Below are 26,004 nucleotides of genomic sequence, written 5' to 3' on the forward strand. Positions count from 1 at the left end.
TTGAGGCTGATGCCTACCCCAATATCATGCTCAAGCAGAGTTTGTAGAAAGAATGATGAATTGAATTTTGTGACTCTTTTAACAGATGATGATGATGATAGCTAATAAAACTGAGCGCTTTTCTGTGCCAGGTACTGTGCTAAATAGTTTACTGTGTATTCAGTCGTAGAGTAGTGTGCTTGAGAAATTAGGTAATAAAACAGATCTTAATTAGCATCTTCCTTCATGTGAGTAATTGAATAAGAGGGTTCTTTTTTCTTATTTGCCTCTCTGTGTATATTGTCTTTCAGTGTGTGATGAGCATAAGGAATTCAAGGATGTCAAACTCTTCTATCGCTTTAGAAAGGATGATGGCACCTTCCCGTTGGACAACGAAGTGAAGGCCTTCATGAGAGGACAGAGGCTGTATGAGAAGTATGTTCTGTAATCTTGTAGTGAGAAGCAGGGCTGTTTCAGTCTTTTATCATTTTGACTTCAGCCTGGCTCTTCCCTGTGGAATGGTTACCTAACTGTTCCTTTTAATATGAGAAAACTCTATCACTCACTTGCTTTTCTCTTTACCAGAAATTAAGTTGATTTCATAAGATTCTTCATAAAGAATTTATTTAAATAGTACTTTCTACATTTAAGTCGATTTAACAAAACTCCAGAAGTGAAAACGGAAGGTTGGCACTTAATGTTTGCCATCAAGTGATGCAGTTGGCAGTTCTCTTTTAAGTAAGTATTTTAAGTATCTTCTAGTATATAACTTAGAAGTTTAGTCTTTTAAATGGCTAGAGAGGCAGTGTCAAGTACAGGGGAAGTTCAAGTTCGGGTCAAGAGATGAACAGTGAGAGAACTTCAGATAGCAGGGTGGTCGAAGAGGAATAACCTCTCAGCTCTTTGCAACAGACGAATATGCTATGGCCCAGGAGTATTTGCTTGGTGGACATTGAATCTCCCAGTTGGTTTGTCTCTGAGCTGATCTGCTATTTCCGTGGTCCCTTTCTCACCCTACCTTCCTTGTCTTTTCGAAGGCAACCATTCGAGAAAGGAGTGCAGGGTCAGTGGCACCCTTTCCTTAACTCTGACTGCCTTTCAAAACATGTATTTGTAACACAAAAGAGCCTACTCTGTAAGTGGGATGGTGCCTGACGGAGCTGCCCCTGGGTGGTCAGATTAAGTAGCAGATGGCTAAGGGCCAGACAGGGTTTGAGTTCTAGCCCCCGTTACCTTACCTTTGGAAACCTCAGTGCCCTCTTTTATGACATGGGAGTGGGTGATAGCACCTCCCTCCTAGGTGTTTAGTGCTGTCCCGGGAATTAAAAGAATAAATTGTGTCGAGTACTTAAATAGTTGGTTCAGTAACTGTGCTATGTTGTCAGACCCCATGGAGGATAGCCATTTCAGGTATTAACGTGACACTGATGACTATCCTTGATTCTGTCTGTCCTGTGTTCTACCTCTGTCCCAGTTCTGTTCACGTCGGTTTCTGGAGCTGGCATTGGCCAACCAATTAATGCCCCATATGTACTAGTTCTCCCAGTTCTCTTATTCCTTGCTTTCTATATCAAAGTATAGAAAATCCCTCATCTCCCTGACTCACATGAATTTGAATGGAAGGGATCCACCAACACCTCCGTTGGTTTGCTTGAGTGTGTATGTATGTTTTGTTGCTGCTCTCATTTACTTTCTTAGTTCCTTTTGGAAAATTCTAGCAGATGTTAAGTATTTAGATTACCCTGATGGTCTCTTCAAACTGTAAGAATTAATGTTGTCAAAAACATACACGTCATGTCCATGGAAGGGAGCCAGGGGATTTTGTATAACGCTCTTCTCTAGCTACACATGATCTCTTGGAATCTGGGTAACCACCTTATGGGAGCAGGGATGTGCAATAATTGAAACGTCTGATAGAGAACCATTCTTTTCTTTTGTAAAGATTTTTTGATGTGGACCATTTTTAAAGTCTTTATTGAATTTGTTACCATATTGCTTCTGTTCTTTGTTTTGGTTTTTGGGCCCCGGGGCATGTGGGATCTTAACTCCCCGACCAGGGATGGAACCCACACCCCCTTGCATTGGAAGGCGAAGCCTTAACCACTAGACCGCCAGGGAAGTCCCTAGAGAACTATTCTTACTAATGGGATGGATATGATAAGACAAGTTGAAAAAAATTGTTCATACCCTCTAGAAAATACTTCCTCCAGCCCTACCTTCTGTTGTTTCTCCCTTTACCTCCTATGTGCCATTCACACTAAACTGTGTCTCTAGACCATCCAAGTCTCCTCTCTGCCTTCAGGGCATTTATTCATTCATTAATTATTCAACAAATATTTATTGAGCCCTCACCACCTGCCAGGCACAGTTATAGTTATATACTGGAAATGTGCCCTGGACCAAAGATAGACAAAACCTCTGCCCTCATGGAGCTTGCATTCTAGTATGTTGTTGTTGTTTGCTGCGCTGGGTCTTCGTTGCTGTGCGTGGCCTTTCTCTAGTTGCAGCGAGCAGGGGCTACTCTTTGTTGTGGCGCGCGGGCTTCTCTTCATTGCGGTGGCTTCTCTTGTTGTGGAGCGTGGGCTCTAGGCACACAGGCTTCAGTAGTTGCAGCATGTGGCCTGCGTAGTTGTGGCACACGGGCTTAGTTGCTCCGTGGCATGTGGGACCTTCCTGGACCAGGGATCGAACCCATGTCCCTGGCATTGGCAGGCGGATTCTTAACTACTGTGCCTCCAGGGAAGTCCTTGCATTCTAGTTGAAGAGGCAGACATTTAAGGGATAGCACGTGAAGAGGAATGTAGTTTAGTATGGGTGATTTTCAGTATAGAAGGAGAAATAGACTCACTGAGGGTGATGAGGTATTTTAGATGGGGGGGGGGACAGGGAAGACGTCCCTGAAGAGGTGGCATTTGAATAAAGTGAGCCTTGTGTGTATCTGGTGGACAGCATCCAAGGCAGAGGACACAGCAAGGGTAAAGGCTTCGGGTGGGAATATGCTCTACGTAGTTTAGGACAGCAAGGAGGCCGGAGGGCCAGAAGTAGGGGGGAGAGTAGGAGATGAGCTGGGACCAAATTGTGAAGGGCCCTTACCGCCATGATACCGAAAATGTTATTTTAAGTGTGATGGGAAGCCATCAGGGAGTCGGAGTGGTAAAGTGGTGATCTGATGTACATTTTGCATATGCTGTTCCCTCTGTCTAGAAGACTCTTCCTGCCACGCTCAGCCCTTTCTCTAGCTCACTCTGACTCTTCCTGGCTTCGCGTTCAATACCACCTTTTCTGAGAATCCTTCCGCATCCTTTTAAGACTGAGTTAGGTGCTGCTACTGTGTGTTTACCCCATGAAAGAACTGTGTTAAACTTTCATCTCGTTTTGTTTACGGCATTAGACTGAGAAACTTAAGGGGAGGGACTGCTTTATCCTTCTTTGTATTTCTTATGGTTTCACATGTTCCCGGCCAATTGGAGATGGTAGATATTTGCTGAAAAGGATGACTAAACTTTCTGGTCCCTGGACGGGTTGATCAATACTGCTGTACTTTTTCTGTGTGCAGTTGGCTTTCTAGTCATTAGTGTTCAGTGTCTCAATTCCAAGAAAATTTATTTCTTCAGACTGCTTGTAAAATTAGCACTAGGAGAAGTAATTTAATAAGTACTTAACTTGCATGACCTAACCGCCACCTCGCAAATCTTGGCCCCTACTTTTGGTTGCTAGAACATGCGTGGAACAAACCTTAGGGCCTTTGGAATTGATAGTTCAGTTTACCTGTTTGATCAATTTTGTTTGGTATATACACTTATCTAGTTTGTTAATGCATTTTCCTTGCTTCTCTGGCCATTTTTTCCATGAATCTCAGCATGTACTATTATTTTGTAAGTCTTGGATACTTAAAAAAAATAACATTAAGAAATGAATAGCTGATTTTGTTCATAGCTCATCTTTTCAAGGACTTTATTTATTTTAGAACTGACTTTTTTCCCCTCTATTATTTTAGCTGGAACGCTTGTTTAGGATATCTCTAATATTTGTGAAAGAAGGTCTTACGAAAGATATATTCCTTTAGTTGTTTTCCATATTTGTTGATTGCTAGCTATGTATCAGACATCCTGACTATTTTATTTAATCATCATAACAACCCCTAGTTAGATGCTGTCATTGTTCCCAGTTTATGGATGACAAAAAAGTTGCAAGGAGAGGTTCAATCTCTTACCCAAGGTCACCTCATTCATTTAAAAAAAAACCACAACAAACCAGCTAGGATTTGAACCTAGAGCCCAAACTTATTGTTACTAGGCTATTAATAAATCTCTCCTGTTGCCTTCAATGGAGATTAAATGAATGAAACCAGTGTTTCCTTCAAAAATGTAACATGGGGTTTGTGAATATCTGGGTATGAGATTTGCTATAAAAATTTACGGAAAATATTCCAGGAAAAGGGGAGTAAGATGATTCTCCTTCATGGTAAATCTATGTGGTGTTCTGTAAATATGATAAAAAAACAACAGGGACTTTTATTAGTACCTTAAGCTTCTCAAAGCACTGCCACTAGATTATTTTCTCTGAACCTCCCGAACAGAGTAATAATAGAGTAGTAAATAATAACAGTAATGATAATAGTGATAACGTAGTAAATAATTATATAATATAGATGGGGCATTACATTATTGTCCCAGAAGGAGGGGAATCTGGGATCCGGAGCAGTTAAGTCATTTCCGCGTCCTGGTGCTACAGCTCGAGGGGGACAGGAGATGCCTGAACCCAGGGTGACAGGTGTGCAGGCCGTGCTTTCCCCAGCCTCCCATCCAGCCCTAAGGGCCTGGTTCTATTGTCAGTATTTCCCTTTTGCTCTCCTCCGGCTTGTTTGTTCTGTGTTATTTATAGGCCTCTGTGAAACTTGGTGGTTTCTGGCTGGGGTTTTGCAGAGACGTACTGATTTGGGGGCACCTTGGCTTTCTAACCCCTGGTGGTGGTTCTCAGTCTTCTATTTTGCAGGACAAATCTGCGTCTCAGGACTAAAAGTCAGTGACTCTGTGTGTTGCCTTTTAGTGTCTATGTCACTTCCGTCACCTTAACTCAGAGGTACTCAAACGAATGCTAGTGAAGGAGCAGCAGCTGCCTTTTTCAAGTTGCCCCGATGTGAGGAGCATTATAGAGGAGCTGGTGACATGAGTCTCCTCTCTCACAGTAAGTGGCAGAGGGTGTGGGGTTTGGAGTTGCACAGTCCTGGTCTTCAATCCCAGCCTCACAACTTGCTCACTCTGTGACCTTGAGTCGGCTTTGAACCTCTCTGACCTGTAGTCTTAAATGGAGATAAGTGGGGGACCCACTTGGAAAGGCTGTTGGAAGGATTAAATGAAATCCAGTCTGTACAGTGCTTGGCATAGAGTTGAGAGCCCACGAAATCTGGGCTGCTGCTATTACACTAGTAAATCATAATGTAAATAAATGACATTTGTTTTTCTTGCTTTATGATAGTATTTTAAGATACAGCCTAGCATAGCAGGAGCCAGGCTTCCTGGGTGTGAATCCTGGGTCTGTGCCTTGGCCTTCCCTCTCTTTGCCTCCATTTGCCCATGTAGTAAATGGAGACACTGATTGTATCAACCTCATGGACTTGTGGGGATTAAACGGACTGATTAGTTTAAGCACATGGGACAGGACCTACCCTAGGATAGGAGTCATGCCCTGCTGCCAGCTTGAGGGGAGTTTGAGGAAGAGGGTGTCTGCCCCTGGATCCGTGCCCATACTCTGTTGTTTTGAGGACTTCATCTAAGCCCACTCAGGGCACAAGGCATTTTCATCAACAGGCTTCCTCAGACCTTCAGTGTGGCCAGTTGTGGACTGAAGGTGCAGGGACTAAGGCGTGGCATCTCCCCGGGTGGGCCTTCCAGCTCCCCACTTAATTCTGCATGAGCACAGATACCCCAGACACACAGCACATGAACAGAACTCACATGCTCTCAAACAGTGCAGTTCTTAGTTTTCCAGTAAAAGCTTTGAAAGGACAAAAAAACATCAGTAACTTTAAGGAACAACATTGAATCTGTGTACATTGCCTTCGGACGGTAGAAGGTGTTTCGGATGCATGTTCCAAAGTACAAAACTTGATTGTCTTTGCATCAGTGGGCACAATAGATCTCTTTAAGAAAAAAGTTGAACTCTGGATTACCGAGTGCTCTATATACTGATAAATAGAAGTTGCTATAAAAGAGAATGTGAGTTTCGGGTGCAATTTGGACCATCCTTACTAAAACTAATAGTTGAAACGCACATTTTAAACTAACCTTGATTTCATCTTCAGACGTAGAGGAGACTTCTCAATTTTATTATTCATTTTTTAAATCTGTTTTTTATTTTGTATTGGGGTAGAGTTGATTTACAACGTTGTGTTAGTTTCAGGTGTACAACAAAGTGATTCAGTTATACATATACATACATCCATTCTTTTTCAGATTCTTTTCCCATATAGGTTATTACAGAATATTGAGTAGAGTTCCCTGTGCTATACAATAGGTCCTTGTTGATTATCTAATTTTGTATATAGTAGTGTGTATATGTTAATCCCAACCTCCTAATTTATCCCTTCCCCCCGTGACTTCTCAATTTTAATTTAATACAGTCTTTTTTTTTTTTTTTTTTTTTTTTTTGCGGTACGCGGGCCTCTCACTGTTGTGGCCTCGCCCGTTGCGGAGCACAGGCTCCGGACGCACAGGCTCAGCGGCCATGGCTCACGGGCTTAGTTGCTCCGCGGCATGTGGGATCTTCCCGGACCAGGGCACGAACCCGTGTCCCCTGCATCGGCAGGCGGATTCTCAACCACTGCGCCACCAGGGAAGCCCTAATACAGTCTTAATATGGAGTTAAATCCCTTCTAGGTCGGGTTCATAAGGGCATTAGTTTAGTTTTTCATCCAAAGGGTCTTAGTTTTCTTATTATCAGGGGTTTCTCTCTCCAGCCACCAGCAGTCTCTTTATTCTGCTTAGGAGTGTATACCTGGTTGAAGAATTAAAGTGCCTGTATGCCATTAGATCTCTTTGAGTTCCCACTGCTTCCTTTATATTCTCTATTCCATAGAACTGAAGAGAAATATTAGGGGAGAACTATATACAAAGGGGAAAAGCCCTTTTGTGTGTTTTTATCTTGTCAGAGGTTTCTCTACCATATACCCCTGGGATCTTTTTCCTGTTCCCTCCCAGAGGCTGGCACAATAAATATTTGTTGAATGAACAAAGGATTCTACATGCCGTGATTGCTACAAGCTGCTGAGCTGGTGCCATGGAAAAGCTAAAGAGAGCTTGCTTTTCATGGTAAGCGACAGGAGTCGGAGATGTACCTTGTCTTGCCTTTTTAGAGTTTACAAAGCATCTTGTCCATTAACATGCCTGATGCTCTGTACAACTCTGAGTTACACCCAGTAGGTACAATTATTGCAGAGATGTGGCACCTGAGCTAGAAAGAGGCTGGTGTAACCTGAAAACATGGAGCTGGAGTTAAAAAAAAAAAAAAAAAGGCTCCAAGTTTTTGTCTCTGTCTTATTGCATTTGCAGTATAGAAGTGCTTTCCAAACCGGGATCCTGAGTTCTGCAAATTGATTCAAGTTTTATGTTCAAAGTATATCTTAATTATTTTGCAAACTCTAATAAAAATACTTTCTAATATGTTATATACAGCTTTTCACAGTTTGCTTGTGCTTCCCAGTTAATTAGTGGTTTCACGGAATCTTGGAGTAAATGTTTCCTTCTTGGATGATTTGAAGGGTGTCCTAAAATTGCAGTGTAAGTAGAATCAAAGTTGTTACCTTTTGCGACTATTTGGGTGACAGGCATGATTTTTTTTTTAACATCTTTATTGGCGTATAATTGCTTTACAATGGTGTGTTCGTTTCTGCTTTATAACAAAGTGAATCAGTTATGCATATAGATATGTTCCCATATCTCCTCCCTCTTGCGTCTCTCTCCCTCCCTCCCACCCTCCCTATCCCACCCCTCTAGGTGGTCACAAAGCACCGAGCTGATCTCCCTGTGCTATGCGGCTGCTTCCCACTAGCTATCTGTTTTATGTTTGGTAGTGTATATATGTCCATGCCACTCTCTCACTTTGTCCCAGCTTACCCTTCCCCCTCCCCATATCCTCAAGTCCATGCTCTAGTAGGTCTGTGTCTTTATTCCCATCTTACCTTACCCCTAGGTTCTTCATGACCTTTTTTTTTTTTTTTCTTCTTAGATTCCATATATATATGTGTTAGCATACGGTATTTGTCTTTCTCTTTCTGACTGACTTCCCTCTGTATGATACTGTGTAACTCATGTTGAGAATTGTCAAGAGTCTTGAGATTTTACCTTACTTGCAAGCTAACAGGTTTGCCTGCCACCGTTTCATGGATGCAGGTAGGAGACCCCTGGGTTGGGGGACAAAGAACAATTTGTTGCTCTCGGCAGTAGCAGTAGCCAGAGCATCATCATTTTCTTGACAGTTCCTCCAAGGCTTAGTTCCCAAAGAACAGCACGGTGAGGGGCAGATGACACCTGCCAGCGTTGGCTTACAGAAGAGGAAGCCCAGGCTCGAGGAACCTTTTGTCATGGCCTTCAAGCAAACCTGCTTTCTGACCCAGAAGGAGAAATTATCTTTATCTTCCAGGGCTGTTCACTATGCAGACATTCTGGAAAAGATGGTGAAAGGAGTTGAAGGGACAGTGGAGGAGGCCTGAAGATGATGATGATATTGATGAAAGGAGCAACCAAAGGACATTACTGATGCTTAGTAGATACCATGCTCTTTACATGTGTTTTCTTACAAAAGCCTCGTTCTACACCAGTGAGATAAAACATGTGATTCTCCCTTTGGCAAATAAGGAAATCAAGGCCAGAGAGTGGTAAACGCACTTGCCTACCTTCGCGTAGCCAGAAATCAGCGGTGGGGTGTTGGGGGAGCATTTCAAACCCTGGTCTCCAGCTCCAGAGCGCGTGAGCCCACGTGTAACTCTTTTTCAGTCTGCAGCTTCTAATTCACAAAGTTTCTGCAGCTTCTATCCAAGGAGGCTGTAGCAGGAATGAATACCACTAAACAATATTAAACAATATGCAGCTCGTAGATTTTTAAATGGGCCTGAAAGGGACTTTGCGCTCCCAATGCAGGGGGCACGGGTTCGATCCCCGGTCAGGGAACCAAGATCCCGCATGCCGCGTGGTGTGGCCATAAAATAAACAAATGAATAAATAAATGAACAAATAAATAAATGGACCTGATAAAAGTGTTCATCTCCTGGTTTCTACTAAGTCCTCGAGTCTGGTTTTGGAAATCACGTCATTCTTTACTGCTTCTTGGCAAAGCCTCGCTTTCCCTCCGTATAATAAATATATGGCAATAGTATTAGAGCTTTGTTAACATACAGCACAGGCAGCAGGCCAGCTGTGCTTGTCAGAAGTCGTCAGCCCTAGATTGTCACGTACAGATTTCTAGCTCTGGTTGATTATTCAGAAATGACTTGATTTAGAGGTAGACACATGGTGTTGCCTCAGCAGTAGACGTGATTCCTCGACAGGGATTCATTGCCGGTCATTTCTGCTAAGTTTTCCTGATCTTGTGTAATTGCAGGGCGACGAACCAAGTCTCTGTAACATCGATTTTGCCAATCAATCTCTGTAGTTACTTTTCAACTTGGTAGAATGGAAAAACCATTTAAGATTTCTGTGGGCGGAGAAGCATGTGTCAGAGTTCTTCTCCTGCCACTTATCGAGACATTCAACCTGTCTGAGTCTTGTTTTCATCCGTAAAATTGGAAGAACAGACATAGCTCACAAACCTGTCATGAAAGACTAAACGAGATGAAGTTCAGCGGAGTCCCACCTCATACAGGATGTGTTGTGTTTCTAATATGTGAGGGAAAATGCACGTTGTCCGAAGTATCCTCGTGTGACCCAGGTTGCATAAAAAAAAAACCCATGTGCCTTTATATGCAAGAATTAGATTCTGCAAGGTCAGATGCCCAGCCTGTATGCGGGACATTTCTGTTTGTCCTCCAGATCATTCTCTACCCTTTTCCAACCTGCCGTGTGCCCCAGGTGACTGGCTTACATGGCCTGAGTCAACAGGCTCCATTGCCATTGGCTGGGCCAGTGGGAGGCATTAGCAGGAAGTAGGTAGAAGGGAGGAGAGAAAGGTCAGAGTACTTATTTTTCTGCTTGCTCCCTGCTATTGAAGGCCACAGGTCCCATCAGGCAGCCCTCTTCTTAACGTCTATCCCCTTTAGGCTCTGGAAACTGCCCTCTCCTCCATAATCCTGAGGCCTGGAGTTGTTGATGATCACAGACTGCTAGTCTGGACCTTTGCCATCTCTTCTAGTTTCCCTTAACCCCGCCCATAGCTTTAGTAGTTCTTTTATGCTAGACTACCTCTTATTAGCCCATTTGTACATTTTTGTAGTTTCCTGCTAGGGGACCCTGACTGACAGAGCCTGTGAGACGTACCTGGGATCTGAAATGAGTTGTCTCCTATCCCCGTGAATGGACGGGCGTGAGGGATTGCCCACATTCTATCAATGGAAGAGTCACTTGCTCTTTCTGTTTGTTTCTGAGTGTGTACCATGCGTGATGTGACGGTTGGAATTAGCACAGGGTACCCTCACTGTTGTATGCGTGTGCGCAGTATGGTTGGATTATAATGAATTTCGTTGGCTCCCTTTCTGACTCCCATCAACCTGAGTTCTAGCCTGGCAACCACATTTCTCCAAGGTGATTGTGCTTGATGTTTCAGTCTCTCTAGCTTGACTAGAAGCTCTTTGAGGTCATGGACCTTGAGGTCGCACACAACTTTAGAGCCTCAATGTCTAGTACGTAGCATACACCGAATAAATGTTTGTTGATGAGATGAATGGATAAATGAATGCATGGTCATCCTTACTTAGGAAAGAAATCAGTGGGCAGCCCCTTTCTTTCCTAACCTTGGAATGTTCAAATTGGACTAAAACCAGGAGTAGATATTTGCTATTCTAAGATCACTCTGATCGTATTTACTCATTGTAGGTTCTGATCACAAACATTCAGAGCGTAAGAATAATAATCGTAGCCATCATTTACTGAGGACTTCTGTGCATTAGGCATCATTCTAAATATTTTCCACATATTATTTTATTTAATTCTTCCTGTACTTCCAAGAGGGAGAGGTTTCCCCCATCAATTTACAGGGAAGGAAAGCAAATTTGAAGTGGGCTAAGTAACGTGCTTTAAGCCTCCAGTTGAGTGAACCTGTAGAAATGGCATAATGTCTCTCTCCAGTATGCTTTGAATCCAACAACTCTAGTTCACATCAAGTGTCAGTTTATTCCATCCGGAAGAGATGAAGAACTCAGAGTCTTTTCTAGAGGAAATGGCTCTTGTGTGTTTTTAAGTGTTGAGATTCTAGAGTGAGTGGATCTAAGGTGGGTGGGGCAGGGTGAGGTGATGCCAAACATTCTGCAACAAAGGGGAGGAAGAACACACAGGGAGCAGGAGAGAAGGAAGGACCTCCTGGGAGGAGAGGCACTTATTGGAGCAAAATAAAAGTAGACCTTCTAGGAGCGAGACCAGGGGAAGGCTTGACTCGTTGGGCTTTTTAAAGTTGGAGGTTATTCCTCCATTATTAGAAGCTTGGGGTGGAGGCTCCTTGGGTAGGCGGCTTTGTCTTTTAATGCAGAGATGATTCCAAGAGGTATACAATAAATCCCCTACATATACGAACGAGTTCTGTCCCGAGAGCATGTTCGTAAGTCCAACAAAGTTTAGCCTTAGGTACCCAATTAACACAATCAGCTATATAGTACTGTACTGTAATAGGTTTATAATACTTTTCACACTAACAATACTTAAAAAACACACACGCACACAAAATAAAGAAAACCTTTTAAATCTTGTAGTACAGTACCTTGAAAATTACTGTAGTACATACAGTACAACAGCTGGCATACAGGGGCTGGCACTGAGCGAACAGGCAAGAAGAGTTACTAACTGGAGGGGGGAGAGGAGGTGGAGATGGTAGAGCTGAAAGATCATCAGCAATAGGAGACGGAGGGCGAGCTGCAATGTCACTCACGCCTGACGCTGATGGAACACGTCTTTGAAAGTTCACAGCTCGAAGGTTCGTATGCGGGGGACTCGCTGTAGTTGCTATGTCGTTTTTCTTGCTTTGTTTGCTAAGTGAAAACATCCTTGCTTAATCACAGTCTCTTCACACAGAGCCGGGGAGTGTAAACAATGGCCTTGTTCTACCAAATCTGCAGAAAGCATTTATTAATTTTAGAGCCCCTAACAAAAGTGTCTTTCAGACCAGAAAGAAAGAAAATCCAGATAACATTTTAAACTTTATTAAAGATAAATATGTAGTCAAACTTTAACCATAAAGTTAAATGTATTGAAGTATAGTATATCATTATGTACAGCACCCATATCATAGGTGTGCAGCTCTATCAGTGTTCACAGACTGAACACACTTATGGAAGAACCACCCAAATGATATTTTCTACAAAATTGTCCTCTGTATTCTACCATGAGTCAATCTCCTAAATAAAATTAACTTTTGCCTCAGTGTAAGCATTCTCTGGAGTATAAAATTTCCTTTTAAGTAATTAAACGTTGGTTTTTCTATGTTTCACCTGTCACCTCCTCTCCCCAGGTGCTTGGAATTGGTCCTTCTGGCTGGTTGGGACTATCGTCCCACCTGACAAGGATTGATAAGGGTCAACTCTCAGGGTGTGTGTGTGTGTGTGTGTGTGTGTGTGTGTGTGTGTGTGGTGTGTGTGTGTGTGTGTCATTTGTTCACTGCTGCTTTGTGCCAGACAATACTCTACATGCTTTACACAGATTACCTCTAATTTTCACAACCCCACTGAGGTAAGCATTATTACCTTCCTTACGTAAGAGAAGAAACTCAGAGGATCATAGAGCCCAGCCCCAGCTTGGAAATCACAGTTCAGAGATTGAAACCTAGGACTCTCTCCCCTTGCCACTGTCGCCCTGGAACTGTTTGTACTGATGGGAAAGAGCAGAGGAGAAGAAAATCATCCAGATCAGTCCCAGATTGCTTTTGCGTGGCATGGGGATATTGTCTTGTATTCATTATATCAATATTTCCTACCTGCCCTAGGACAGATAGATTCAGAAAGACTGTGAAGCCTCTCCTTGCCATCACATTTCACTCTTCAGACCGTGCCCTTCCCTCTAGTGCATGCTAAGAGGCGGCTGAGAGGCTGTTAGCATCTCCATGAACGCCTGTGGCTCCAGCTTGCTGAGTGTTCCTTTATCCCATTACTCCTAGACTGAGGTTAGTGATGGGTCCTTGGCCACCGATGACTCCCTGCCGGTTTCTAGCAGATGGGTGAAATCAGAGTGTACGAGAGCAGTTTCAAGCTTTCAAGAAGTTTGGTAACTTTGCTTCCTCCGGGTCTTCCAGAGTAGGAACTTTGACTTAATCTTTGTATTCTAGTGACCAGTGCAGGGTGGGGTATCCAGTAAGTGCTGATACATTTGTTGAGCCGAAAGCACAATTGTCATAATGGAAAGTGAAAAGGTGACCATCACACGAAAGGATCACGATGCTGTCATCTCTGTTATCTTCGCTGACGATCCTGAGCTCAGAGTCCATGCACTCTGTCACCTATAGGATCAGAACCATCCTGGCCTAATGGCTTCCCATTGCCCGTGCTTATCTCCTGCTTTGCCACCTACTCCCACCCCCCACCCCATCGTGCTGCTCCTCCTTAACATTGAACTGCTTGTCCTGATCGCCCCTCATGCTGTGCATCTGTACTTGCTTCTCCTTGATCCTGTATCCTCTCACTGTCTCTTTTTTTTTTTTTTTTTTGCGGTACGCGGGCCTCTCACTGTTGCGAAGCACAGGCTCCGGACGCGCAGACTCAGCGGCCATGGCTCACGGGCCCAGCCGCTCCACGGCATGTGGGATCTTCCCTGACCGGGGCACGAACCCGCGTCCCCTGCATCGGCAGACGGACTCTCAACCACTGCGCCACCAGGGAAGCCCTCACTGTCTCTCTTTTTAAAAAAATTTTTAAATTTTATTTTTATTTATTTATTTTTGGCTGCGTTGGGTCTTCGTTGCTGTACACGGGCTTTCTCTAGTTGCATCGAGCGGGGGCGTCTCTTTGTTGTGGTGCCTTCTCTTGTTGTGGGAGCACAGGCTCTAGGCGCACGGGCTTCAGTAGTTGTGGCTCGCAGGCTCAGTAGTTGTGGCACACGGGCTCATTTGCGCCACAGCATGTGGGATCTTCCCAGACCAGGGCTCGAACCCGTGTCCCCTGCATTGGCAGGCAGATTCTTAACCACTGTGCGATCAGGGAAGTCCCCCTCTTACTGTCTCTTAAGGTCAACTCCTGTTTGACGAAACAGAAGTTGACCGTAAGAGACTCTGGTAGACTTGTGTATTTTCTTCCTTACTTTCCTTTCATTCTATATATACTTATAACTCTATCGTAGCATTTATCTACCTTGCCCATAGGTTGGTTTTTTTTTTAATATTTAATTAACTTATTTATTTGGCTGCGCCAGGTCTTGGTTGTGGCATGTGGGATCTTCATTGCAGCATGCAGGCTCTTAGTTGCGGCATGTGGGATCTAGTTCCCTGACCAGGGATCTAACCTGGGCCCCCTGCATTGGTAGCATGGAGTCTTAACCACTGGACCACCAGGGAAGTCCCACCCATAGGTTTTTTTGTTTTGTTTTGTTTTTTTGTTTTTTTATGGTACGCGGGCCTTTCACTGTTGTGGCCTCTCCCGTTGCGGAGCACAGGCTCCGGACACGCAGGCAGGCTCAGCGGCCATGGCTCACGGGCCCAGCCGCTCTGCGGCATGTGGGATCTTCCCGGACCGGGGCACGAACCCGTATCCCCTGCATCGGCAGGCGGACTCTCAACCACTGGGCCACCAGGGAAGCCCCCACCCATAGGTTTTTAATGTTTGCTTCCCACTGGATGGTAAGCAAGTTAAGGACAAAGTCCATGTCTTTTCATTTCTGCATATCCTAGGATAGAGAAGATGCTCAGTAAATATTTATTGAATTAATGAATGAATAAATGAAATGTCCAAAGTAGTGATTTTTAAATAGCTTTATTGAATATAATTGGGTCAGTACCATACAATTGCCCCATTTAAAGTGTACAATTTAATGCTTTGTAGTATAGTCACAGACATGTGCAACTGTCACCAGAATTTTAGAAAATTTTTGTCACCACCAAAAGAAACCCTGTACCTCTTAGCTATCACTCTCTATTTCACCATTCGTCCTTAAGCAATCACTAATTTACTTTCTGTCTCCATAAATTTCTCTGTTTTGAACATTTCATGTGAACGGAATGATATAATTTATGGTCTTGTGTGATTGGCCTCTTTCGTTTAGTATAATGTTTTCAAAGTTTGTCCATGTTGTAGTATGTTTCAGGACTTCATTCCTTTTTATAGCCAAATATTGCTCCATTGTATGGATATATGACATTCTCAACTCCATCAGTTGATAGATATTTGGGTTGTTTATACTTTTTGACAATAATGTATAATGCTGCCAGGACATTTGTGTACAAGTTTTTCTGTGGACATAGGTTGTCATTTCTCCTGGACATATACCTAGGAGTAGAATGGCTGGATCACGTTGTAAGTTTGCGTTTAATGGTTTGCGGAACTGAGAGACTATTTTCCGAATCGACTGTACCATGTTATATTCCCACCAACAAGCTTCCAGTTTCTCCACATCCTTACCCACAGTTGCTATTATCTGACTTTTTGATTTTAGCCAACCAGTAGGTGTGAAGTGTTGTCTCAGTGTGGTTTTGATTTGCAGTTCCTTGATGACTGATGATGCTTAGCATCTTTCCATGTGCTTATTGGCCGTTTGTATATCTTCTTTGATCTATTGAGATCATTTGTCCACTTCTAAATTGGGTTGTCTTCTTATTTAAGTGTTCTTTATACATTCCAGATCCAAATCCATTATCAGACATGTGATTTGCATTTTCTCCCATTCATTGAGTTGTCTTTTCACTTTCTTGCTGGTGTCTTTGAAGCATAAAAGTTTTACATTTTAATGTAGTTTAATTTATCTATTTTTCCTTTTTTTTTCTTGTGCTTTTGGTGTCATATCTAGGAATCCTTTGCCAAACTCAAGGTCACGAAGATTTATCCTTATGTTTTCTTGTCAAAGTTTTATGGCTTTAGCTCTTACATTTAGGCCTTTAATATATTATGAGTTATTTTTTGTATGGGGTTTGAGGTAAGGGTCCAACTTCATTCTTTTACATGTGGTTCTCTAATTATCCCAGAACCATTTGTTGAAAAGACTATTATTTCCCCCATTAGATGGCCTTGGCACCCTTGTTAAAATCAGTTGGCCATAGATGTATCAAAGCAGTGGTTTTAAAATCTGTTTTAAGAGAGGGAGTCTTAGGATTGTACAATGTAAGACCTTGGTTGAAAAAAAAGAGAAAAGACTGTTTCCCATTCTTTTTCATGTAACTTCCACAAATATGCAGGATAAAGTGGTCCTTCTGTCACGTAGCCTGTTAACCTGCAGAAAAGTAGTCCCTACTTGTCACTGTGTTCAGTTTTTTATCATTTTTTCTTACCTCTTTAAAATATGTTCATTTTATTTTCCCTTGTTGGTATTATCTTTAATTTTTCTTAATTACTTCATCTTACGCCTCCTAACCTTTCTTTACCTCCTTTTTTTTTCTTTGTTTTTGGCAGCAAATCCTTCTACCTTCTATTTTCTAATAATTATGGAAGCATCCAAAATAAATAATAACCATTCCCTTAAAAGGAGCCTTTATAATATGTTTGAGAACCCAGCTTCCCTTGACAGTTGTTTGAAAGGGTTCACAGAGGTTTGAATTGCTTTGAATTCAGTGTAGAAGTGCTTGGTTTCTCTCCTTCTTGTGTAATTTTATGGTTATGAAGCCATAGCTGAATGTAGCCTTTTAGGACAGCCATGGCCTTGGAATCCACACTCAGCTTCTATCTAAAGCTGATTCAAGTTCAGTAACAACAGCTGAAATGTTTAATACAGCCACACTAAAAAGGCAATGTGAAAAGTACAACTTAGTTTCCAGCACATCAGTCTCTTCAGAGCGTAAAACCATCACTAAAAAAGTTCTTGCTTTTTTTCCAGCAAATCTAAAATAGCAAGCAAAGAGGAAGGGATTTTAACTTCAAAGACAAATAACACTCTCCATTACTGTTGTCTGTGGTATTCTTAGTTTCCAGTCAGTTGATTAACAAATATTTGTTAAGCACCTAATTTATACTGTCTCCCGGGGCTGGGTTTTCACCAGCATTGAAGGCATGGTGTCTATCCTTCAGAAGCTTCTAGTTTAGCTGAAGGGGTAAAAATAGTGTGTTAAAAATGGAGAGAATATATACAAAACTATGGTACTGGCTCAAAGTTCAAAAAAAAAAAGAGAGATCTGTATGAATTGCTTTTTAGTTGGGATATTTTCAAAGAGAGGTTAGTACTTTAGCCCTTCAAAGCAGAACCCCACTATCTCACTTAGTACCTTTGTGCGAATGAGAAACAGACACCCTTTTGCCCTTTCCTTCAAGCTCCTACAGTACCTCTCCTCCACAGGGACTGCTCCTGAGGAGTGGGCACTGGATTTTAGACTTCATTTGTCGCTGAAGCGAGGTTCCCTTGTGCAGTGAACAACCTGCACCACTGTACAAGGAGCGCCTTTTTTTTTTTGAAGAATAGTTTGGATTTCTCCAGGGAAGGGGAGGAGGGAGGATGTGAGGGAAGAACATGAGTAAGGAAAAAAGATGAGAAAGAGTATGTTCTGTTCAGTGTATAGTATGAAGACAAGTGAAGGAAGGTGAAAGGTATTTGTTGGCAAAGAGTGTAAAACGCTGTTTTTCCTCCCTTTCCCTCACCTTTTAAAATATATAATAGTTTTACTGACAAATATTAACCAAACGGCTCTGTTTACTAGTTCCTAACCAAATTATTATGAAAGCTATATCAATTTATGCCTGCCACATCTATTCTATAGATAATAGCATAGTATTATAATAGCATAGTATTCAAAAATATCAATGCTCATATAAGCATTTCGCCATAATTCATGCTTTCTTCCTAATCACACAAGTCAGTGTTACACATTCAAACTGTATTTTGGAAGCATACATCTAAATATATAATTTATACATTGGGAGAAACTTTATTATATTGGGCATTAATATAAGCATTTTGTCAGGGACAAGTCATCTGGTTAAATATAAACTTAACCTTAATATAACGTCTTTGTTGATAACGTTTTTCCCAGTTATGAACATAGTACACTCTCTCTGGGGAATAATTTGAGTAATAGAGAATTCTATTAGGGTGAAAAGAAAAATCATGCAGAAACTGCCCCCAGGGGTAAGTAACTCTTTTAATATTTGGATGAATGAATTTTTAATTTTTAATGGTTATCATGTATATAATTTTATGTTTTGCTTTTCAAAATAATTTATCATTACACTAACACTTTTTTTTTTTTAAGCTCTTTAAATTCTAAAGCATCTTTCCGGCCTAATAGCCGATGGGTCATTTTGGCTCCCTCCCTAGCGTGTGCCCTTGTATACCATTCACATATGTTCCCACGTTATATAGGGCCTTCTCAGTTCCTTTGAATTTTTTTTTCAGTGCACAAGGAGATTGCTATCAGCTTATTTCTATTCCTGTACTGGCTCCTAAATGTAGCAGTTCCTTCTATTGTGATGCTGCCTTTCCCCTGGGTTAGAGTGAGTCTGGGAAATATGACTCAGATGTATATCCAGGAAAGGTTGAACTCAGTCACATGCACAATCAAAATCTGGTGAGTACTTCCAGGAGACGAATGTTGTTAATGCCTAACACATTATAAGGTGTGTGGCTTTATGTCATGATTATAGGCCCACACAGGATCATTTTGACTGAAGATGAATTTGTTCTATAAAAATAAGACTTTCAGAGCATCATCCCCATTTCTCATCACTAATTAAAATGGAATTGTTGGGCTTCCCTGGTGGCGCAGTGGTTGAGAGTCCGCCTGCCGATGCAGGGGATGCGGGTTCGTGTCCCGGTGCGGGAAGATCCCACATGCCGCGGAGCGGCTGGGCCCGTGAGCCATGGCCGCTGGGCCTGCGCGTCCGGAGCCTGTGCTCCACAACAGTGAGAGGCCCGCGTACCACCAAAAAAAAAAAAAAAAGGAATTGTTATTCTTGTCTATAGAAATATACACAGAATCTTAATCCATTTTGCCATAAAGAAAGGGGTTTGATCTTATGGCTCCATCTAGAAAATTTTTACCATCGTAATCATTATCATCATCATTACGGCTAAAATGTATTCAGTGTTTAAGGTGTATTCAACACCACGATTGAAGCATTTTGAGCATTATCACACTTAAACTGCACAGCAACTCCCCAAGTAGGTGCTGTCATTATCTGCAGTTTACACTTGGGAAAGGAGAATCAGGTAGCTAACAGGTGTGCAGAGTTAGGAATTGAAGCTACATTTGTCTTTAATTTCATGCTTTTAAACAAGTATAATTCAGGGCAATTGACATTCTGTGACTTCTGAGCCTAAGCAGTTTAAGAAGGCATGGCATGGTTGATTGGTTTTTGATAAGAGTCAGAAAGATAATTCAATGGAGGATGAATAGTCTTTTCAACAAATGATGCTGGGATCACTGGACAGCTGCATACAAGGAAACAGAGTTTGACCCTTGCCTCATGCCTTCTAGAAAATTTAACTCAAAGTGGATTGTAGAGCTAAATGTGAGAACTAAAACTAGGAAACTCTTAGAAGACAACATAAGAGTCAATTTTCATGGCCTTGTGTCAAGCAATGTTTCTGACATGTGACACCAAAACCACAAGCAGCAAAAGAGACAGATGGATAAATTGGGCTACATAAAAATTAAAAACTTTGGGGCTAGAAACAGTACCGTCAAGAAAGTGAGAAAACAGCCCATAGAATGGGAAAAAAGATCTGCAAATCATATGTCTGATTAAGGACTTGCATCAAAGAATATATAAAGAACACTTAAAGTTCAATAATAAAAAGACAAGTAGTCTAGCTTTACAATGCACAAAGGATCAGAATAGACACTTCTCCAAAGAAGCTATATAAATGGACAATAAACACATAAAAACATGCTCAGTATCATTAATCATCAGGGAAATGCAAATCAAAAACACACTCACATACCTCTTCACACCCACCAGGAGGATCCTAAAAACAAGGAACAGATGACAAATGCTGGCAAGGATGTGGGGAAATTAGAGCTCTCATACTGTACTGGTAGGAATGTAAAGTGGCCCAGCCAGTTGAGAAAACAGTCTGGCATTTTTGCAAAAGGTTAAAAAGAGTTACCGTATGACCCAACTATTCTACTTCTTGGTGTGTATCCAAGAGTAAAAAAACATATGTCCACATAAAAAATGCGTATATAAATTTTCAAAGTAACATTATTCATAATAACCTAAAGGAAACAACGCAAATGCCCGTCAGCTGATGAATGGATATACCCAATGTGGAATATTCATACAGTGGAATATTATTTGACAATGAAAAGGAAAGAAGTACCAATACATGCTGCAACATGATGAATGTTGAAGACATTATACTAAATGAAAGAAATCAGTCACACAGGACCACATATTGTATGACTCTATCTATATGAACTGTAAGAGGCAGATTCCTAGATGTAGGAGGTAGATTCGTGTTTGCCTAGGGCAGGGAGAATGGGGAAGTGGGAGATGATTATTAATGTTACAGCATTTCCTTTGGGGTGATAAAGTATTTTAACATGGATGGTAGTGGTGGTTGTACAACTCGATGTATATACCGAAAATCGTTGCATTTTACATGGTAAATGGGTTAGTTGTCTGGTAAGTGGATATATATTAATAGTATTGTATTATTATTATTATTAATACCTTAATATATACCAAATAAAAGTGTAAAAAAAAATTCTGGCAGCATCTGCTTCTTTCTTCTTGAGCTCTGTATCCCAATGTCCAGGCTGTCTCATGGGAAGGAAAGGCTATACTGACTTAGGAGCACCACAGGGCCAGACATCCAGCCCTGGCCCGCTGTTTGCCTGCAATTGCATGAGTGATCCCAAGCAAAGGTGATGGAGGAACTGCCCAGTTGAGCCCCAGGCAACCCACAGAATACTAAGATATGATTAAATGGTGGTTGGGCTTTTTTTAAAACTTTGTTGTATTAAATTATAGTTGATTTACAGTGTTGTATTAGTTTCTGATGTAAGGCAAAGTAGTTCAGTTATACAAACATATAATAGTTTGCATCTGCTCACCCCAAACTCCCAATCCATCCCTTCCACACAGCCTCCCCTACCCTTGGCCACCACAAGTCTGTTCTCTGCGTCTGTGAAGTCTGTTTCTGTTTTGTTAATAAGTTCATTTGTGTCATATTTTAGATTCCACATAAAAGTGATATCATAAGGTATTTGTCTTTCTCTTTCTGACTTACTTCACTTAGTATAATGATCTCTAGGTCCATCCCTGTTGCTGCAAATGTTATTTCATTCCTTTTTATGGCTGAATAGTATTCCATTGCATATATATGTACCACATCTTCTTTATCCATTCATCTGTCAGTGGACATTTAGATAGTTTCCTTGCCTTGGCTATTGTAAATAGTGCTGCTAAGAACATAGGGGTGGGACTTCCCTGGCGGTTTAGTGGTTAGGACTCTGTGCTTCCACTGCAGGGGGCAAGGTTCAATCCGTGGTTGGGGAACTAGGATCCCACATGCTGCGCAGTGTGGCCAAAAAAAAAAAAAAAAAAAAATTAAAGAACATAAGGGTACATGTATCTTTTTCAATTATACTTTTGTCTGAATATATGTCCAGGAGTGGGATTGCTGGATCTTATGGCAACTCTCTTTTTCGTTTTTTGAGGGACCTCCGTACTGTTTTCCATACTGGCTGCACCAATTTAAATACATTCCCATAAATGGTGGTTGTTTTAAGCCACCAAGTTTTGGGGGCAACTTGGTACATAGCAAGAGATCATTGGACCAAGTAATGAGTCAAATTATTGTTTTAACACTGTGACTACATATTGATACTAAAATCAATCCCAGGCAAGCCTTTGTCCTAAGGAGAAGAATCTGGATAGGAATAGTATTATGCTTGATTTTAAGGGAAAATGAAATAAGGAAGAGCTAAGGGTTGTGGAGCATGTTTTAAATAGCTAGCTGAGCCGATCCAGGCAGGCCTGCCAACTGGTCTCTTGTCTGAAGCTCACATTGGCAGCAGCAGCTAACCAGCCATTTGTCCAGAGGCCAGGAGTTACTTAGCAGGAGCTCTAGAGGGCTGGCAGGTCATTTTTCTGGTTTCAAGGAGTTGCACAAATAAACCCCTATCCACTTGTCCTCCCCACACCCTGAAAGGAAAATTGCTAAGCTGGAAGGGACAGAGTGGTTTGACAACTGAAGTGAAGGCCAGGCATTTGTGTCTGTATCTTAAATGGAGTATCAGTAGGGCAGAAACTCTTGATTCACCTCGTCTCCACATAGGGTCATTCTAAGGGGACCTTTTTTTTTTTGGCCACTCTGCAGCATGTAGGATCTTAGTTCCCTGACCAGGGATCGAACTCAAGCCTCCTGCAGTGGAAACATGGAGTCCTAATCACTGGACCACCAGGGAATTCTAAGGGGGTCATTTTTTATATACTCTTAGATTATGATGTATAGCAGGGGAATGCAGAGAAATGAGTTTCATTTATCATTCAGCAAATACTTTTCTAGGACCTACTGTACTAGGAAACTGCTGTCAACCCCATAGACAGGGATCCTGGTCTCAAAAAGCTTATAGTTAAGTGAGCAGGCCATTTCCCCAGGGCTCTGAGAAGGCCTTTCAGGGACTCTGGGAGCCCTTAGAAGTGGCACGTGGTCTAGGTTTGTGGGATGGGAGATTTCTTAGAGAAATAACATCTAAAACCAGAAAACTGAGGAAGCTCGTCTTTACTCTAAAATACCTTATTTGGGGGCTTCCCTGGCGGTCCAGTGGTTGACTCTGCGCTTCCAATGCAGGGGGCATGGGTTCCATCCTTGGTCGGGGAACTAAGATCTCACATGCCGCTCAGAGCGACCAAAAATAATAATAAATAAATAAATAAATAAATAAATAAATAAATAAATAAATAAATAAATAAATAAATAAATAAAATAAAATACCTTATTTGAGGGTGAAAAGAAATGAGGAAATGGTAGTATTCCTTATTTAGGCATTTTGTTTTCTAGATTCCTACCACTGATGCAGGCTCCCAGGTCTAACTCCATGTGGCTTTATTTTATACAGTTTATTTTCAGGACCTTCTGGTATTCATTTACTGTTCTTTCAGTACTTTCCAACTGATGTGACATGTTCCTCTTTGTGGGTTTCACATCTTTTTTGCCATTTCTCATTGATATGAATCTATTCTAGTTATCTATTCCTACAAAACAAATCGCCTTAAAACTGACTAGTTTAAAACAACAATGATACATTATTTCTCCTGATTCTGTGGCTTGCAAGGCGATTCCTGTACTGGTTTCACCTGGGCTCATTCATACGGTTGCTGGAGGGTGTGCTGAGCTGGAACGTCCAAGATGGCCTCATTCTCATGTCTGAGCGTTGGTGCTGGCTATCACCTGGGCCTGTGGCCTCTTCACCTCCAACAGGCTACACTTGCTTCCTTACACCGCGGTCTCAGTATGGCATTCCAAGGGGGCAACGGTGGAAGTTGCAAGGCCTCCTAAAGCTTTGCCTTGGGAGTTAAATAATGTTGCTTCTGTTGCATTTGGTTGGGCAGTGGAATTCACAAAGGCAGCCCAGGTTCAAGGGAAGGGGAAATAGACTCAACCTCTTGATGGGAGAAGCAGTGAGGTCAATTGGAAAGAAGCATGAGATGCTGTTGTGGCCATCAAGGCACATAATCTCCTATGGAATGTCAGGATTCTGTCCCTTGTGTTGATGTATACGTGGCAGTTGTCCCTTCCATCTTCTAAGAAGGGCCTGGTCATTATTATATTAAATATAATTCTTATGGCTCATACCAACTCAGCTGCTACTAAGCCTCTGAAAGCAGCCTAGTAGCTATTTCTGAGGATGGATTAAAGTACAGAAGAGGGTTTACTTAGGAAGAGGTCTAAATAATATATTTTTTTGCAGATTTAATTTTTTTAATTGAAGTATAGTTAATTTACAGTGCTATGTTGGTTTCAAGTGTACAGCAAAGTGATTCAGTCATACATGTATATATGTGTGTGTATATATATATGTATATATGTATGTATATATATACATATATATATGTATATATATGTATATATATGTATCTATATATGTATATATAGATGTGTGTATATATACATATATGTGTGTGTATATATATATATACACACATATTCTTTTTCAGATTCTTTTCCATTATAGGTTATTACAAGATATTGAGTATAGTTCCCTGTGCTATACAATAGGTCCTTGTTGTTTACCTGTTTTATATAGAGTATATATGTTAATCCCAAATTCCTAATTTCTCACTCCCCTGCCAATAAGATTTTAAAGTGAGTTCTGTTACAAGCTGAATAAGGTTTTTAATAAGTTCAGTTATATGCTAAAAGCTTTTATAAATACTCTTAATTACTTCTTGGACTTTTGGCTAAGATCAAGTATGGTATCTGTTCTTATCAGTTTAGTGTAAATACTCTTAAATATAAAAGCATACACTTAACGTTCTTAGAACTTTTTTTTGTTTTGTTTTGTTTTTTTTTTTGGTGGTACGCGGGCCTCTCACTGTTGTGGCCCCTCCCGTTGCGGAGCACAGGCTCCGGACGCGCAGGCGCAGCGGCCACGGCTCACGGGCCCAGCCGCTCCGCGGTACGTGGGATCTTCCCGGACCGGGGCACGAACCCGCGTCCCCTGCATCGGCAGGCGGACTCCCAACCACTGCGCCACCAGGGAAGCCCCGTTCTTAGAACTTTTTAACAAAAGTTTTTAATGATAGCAATCCAGGGAAGGCAGCAGAACACGTGTTATCTTCCTCATTTAATATGAGTTTGGGGGCACTTGAAGTAGTGAAAACTCATGTCATTAGTTTGTGGCAGAGTTGTGTTTGAGTCCCAGGTGTCCTACTTCCCAAGGCCGTGCTCCTTCCATGGCTTCCAACTAGTAGAGCTCTGAAGATTCTGGGAAGAGTGGAGGTGTCCCACTCCAGAGGAGTCCCTGTGTAGCTACTGGCACAAATTCATCATGTCCTGAGGAACCCACCATGATTAGTTAAGCTTAACGCTTTGTATATACATTGTCTTTTGTATTGTTAAGTTGTTTCATTCACGCTCACCCTATCATTCTCACAACAGATGGGTGAAGCTACCATTATACTCTTGAGAAAAAGGAAGGTTAAAAAAAGAATAGTGGCTTGCTTTTCATCTCACAGCTACCAAGTGACCCATTCTGAATAAAACTTAGATCTTCAAATTCCTAGTTGAATATTCTTTCCACAGCAGGATTGGGCTCTAAGTCTGAAAGCACTGAAAATGAACATCATACGAGTGGACATTGAGGTACGCAGGTTCAATTACCCACAAATGATGTGATTTATAAACACGTGTAAAGTGCTGTCACCTGTATGACCCTGAGCAAGTTTCCTCCCCGCAACACTGAATACTGTCATTCACTTTTTCTCCTTTGTTTGAGAATTACATTTTTCTCATATAGACGAAGAGGGGGTTGTATCGTAATAATCTCTAAGGTTTCTTCCTGCTCTAGAATGAAATGGTACAATTTGTGTTGCATACTATTGTTAGTTTGAGAGGACCTGAAGGTTTTTAAAAGAGAGAAATGAACTTTCATATAGAAGACAAGAACTCATCAGGAACAGTTCTAAAGGAAGATGATACAATGATTGTGACATTTTACGAGGTTCTGTTTTCATTGTACAAGGTTTCGTGGACAAACATGGACTCTATCTCTCCTGTTGGAGCTTATAATTCAGTAGGGAAGGTAGTCTTTAATCTG

The 26,004-nt window shown here is 41.6% G+C and overlaps 1 protein-coding gene and 1 pseudogene across 5 annotated transcripts in view; both read left to right on the forward strand.

Annotated features, from left to right (window-relative positions):
* DEPTOR (DEP domain containing MTOR interacting protein) overlaps positions 1-26,004 on the forward strand; it is a 176,126-nt gene that overhangs the window by 37,513 nt on the left and 112,609 nt on the right. For all 5 annotated transcript variants that reach the window (XM_059043451.2, XM_067017538.1, XM_067017537.1 and 2 more), the window contains one exon: positions 291-414. In XM_059043451.2, coding sequence (XP_058899434.1) covers positions 291-414 — 124 coding nt within the window. The remainder of the gene's footprint in view (positions 1-290; positions 415-26,004) is intronic.
* On the forward strand, positions 24,627-24,734 carry LOC131744316 (U2 spliceosomal RNA; annotated as a pseudogene).

The sequence above is a fragment of the Kogia breviceps genome, chromosome 17 (genome assembly GCF_026419965.1).
Source record: "Kogia breviceps isolate mKogBre1 chromosome 17, mKogBre1 haplotype 1, whole genome shotgun sequence".
NCBI classification, from domain to species: Eukaryota; Metazoa; Chordata; class Mammalia; order Artiodactyla; family Physeteridae; genus Kogia; species Kogia breviceps.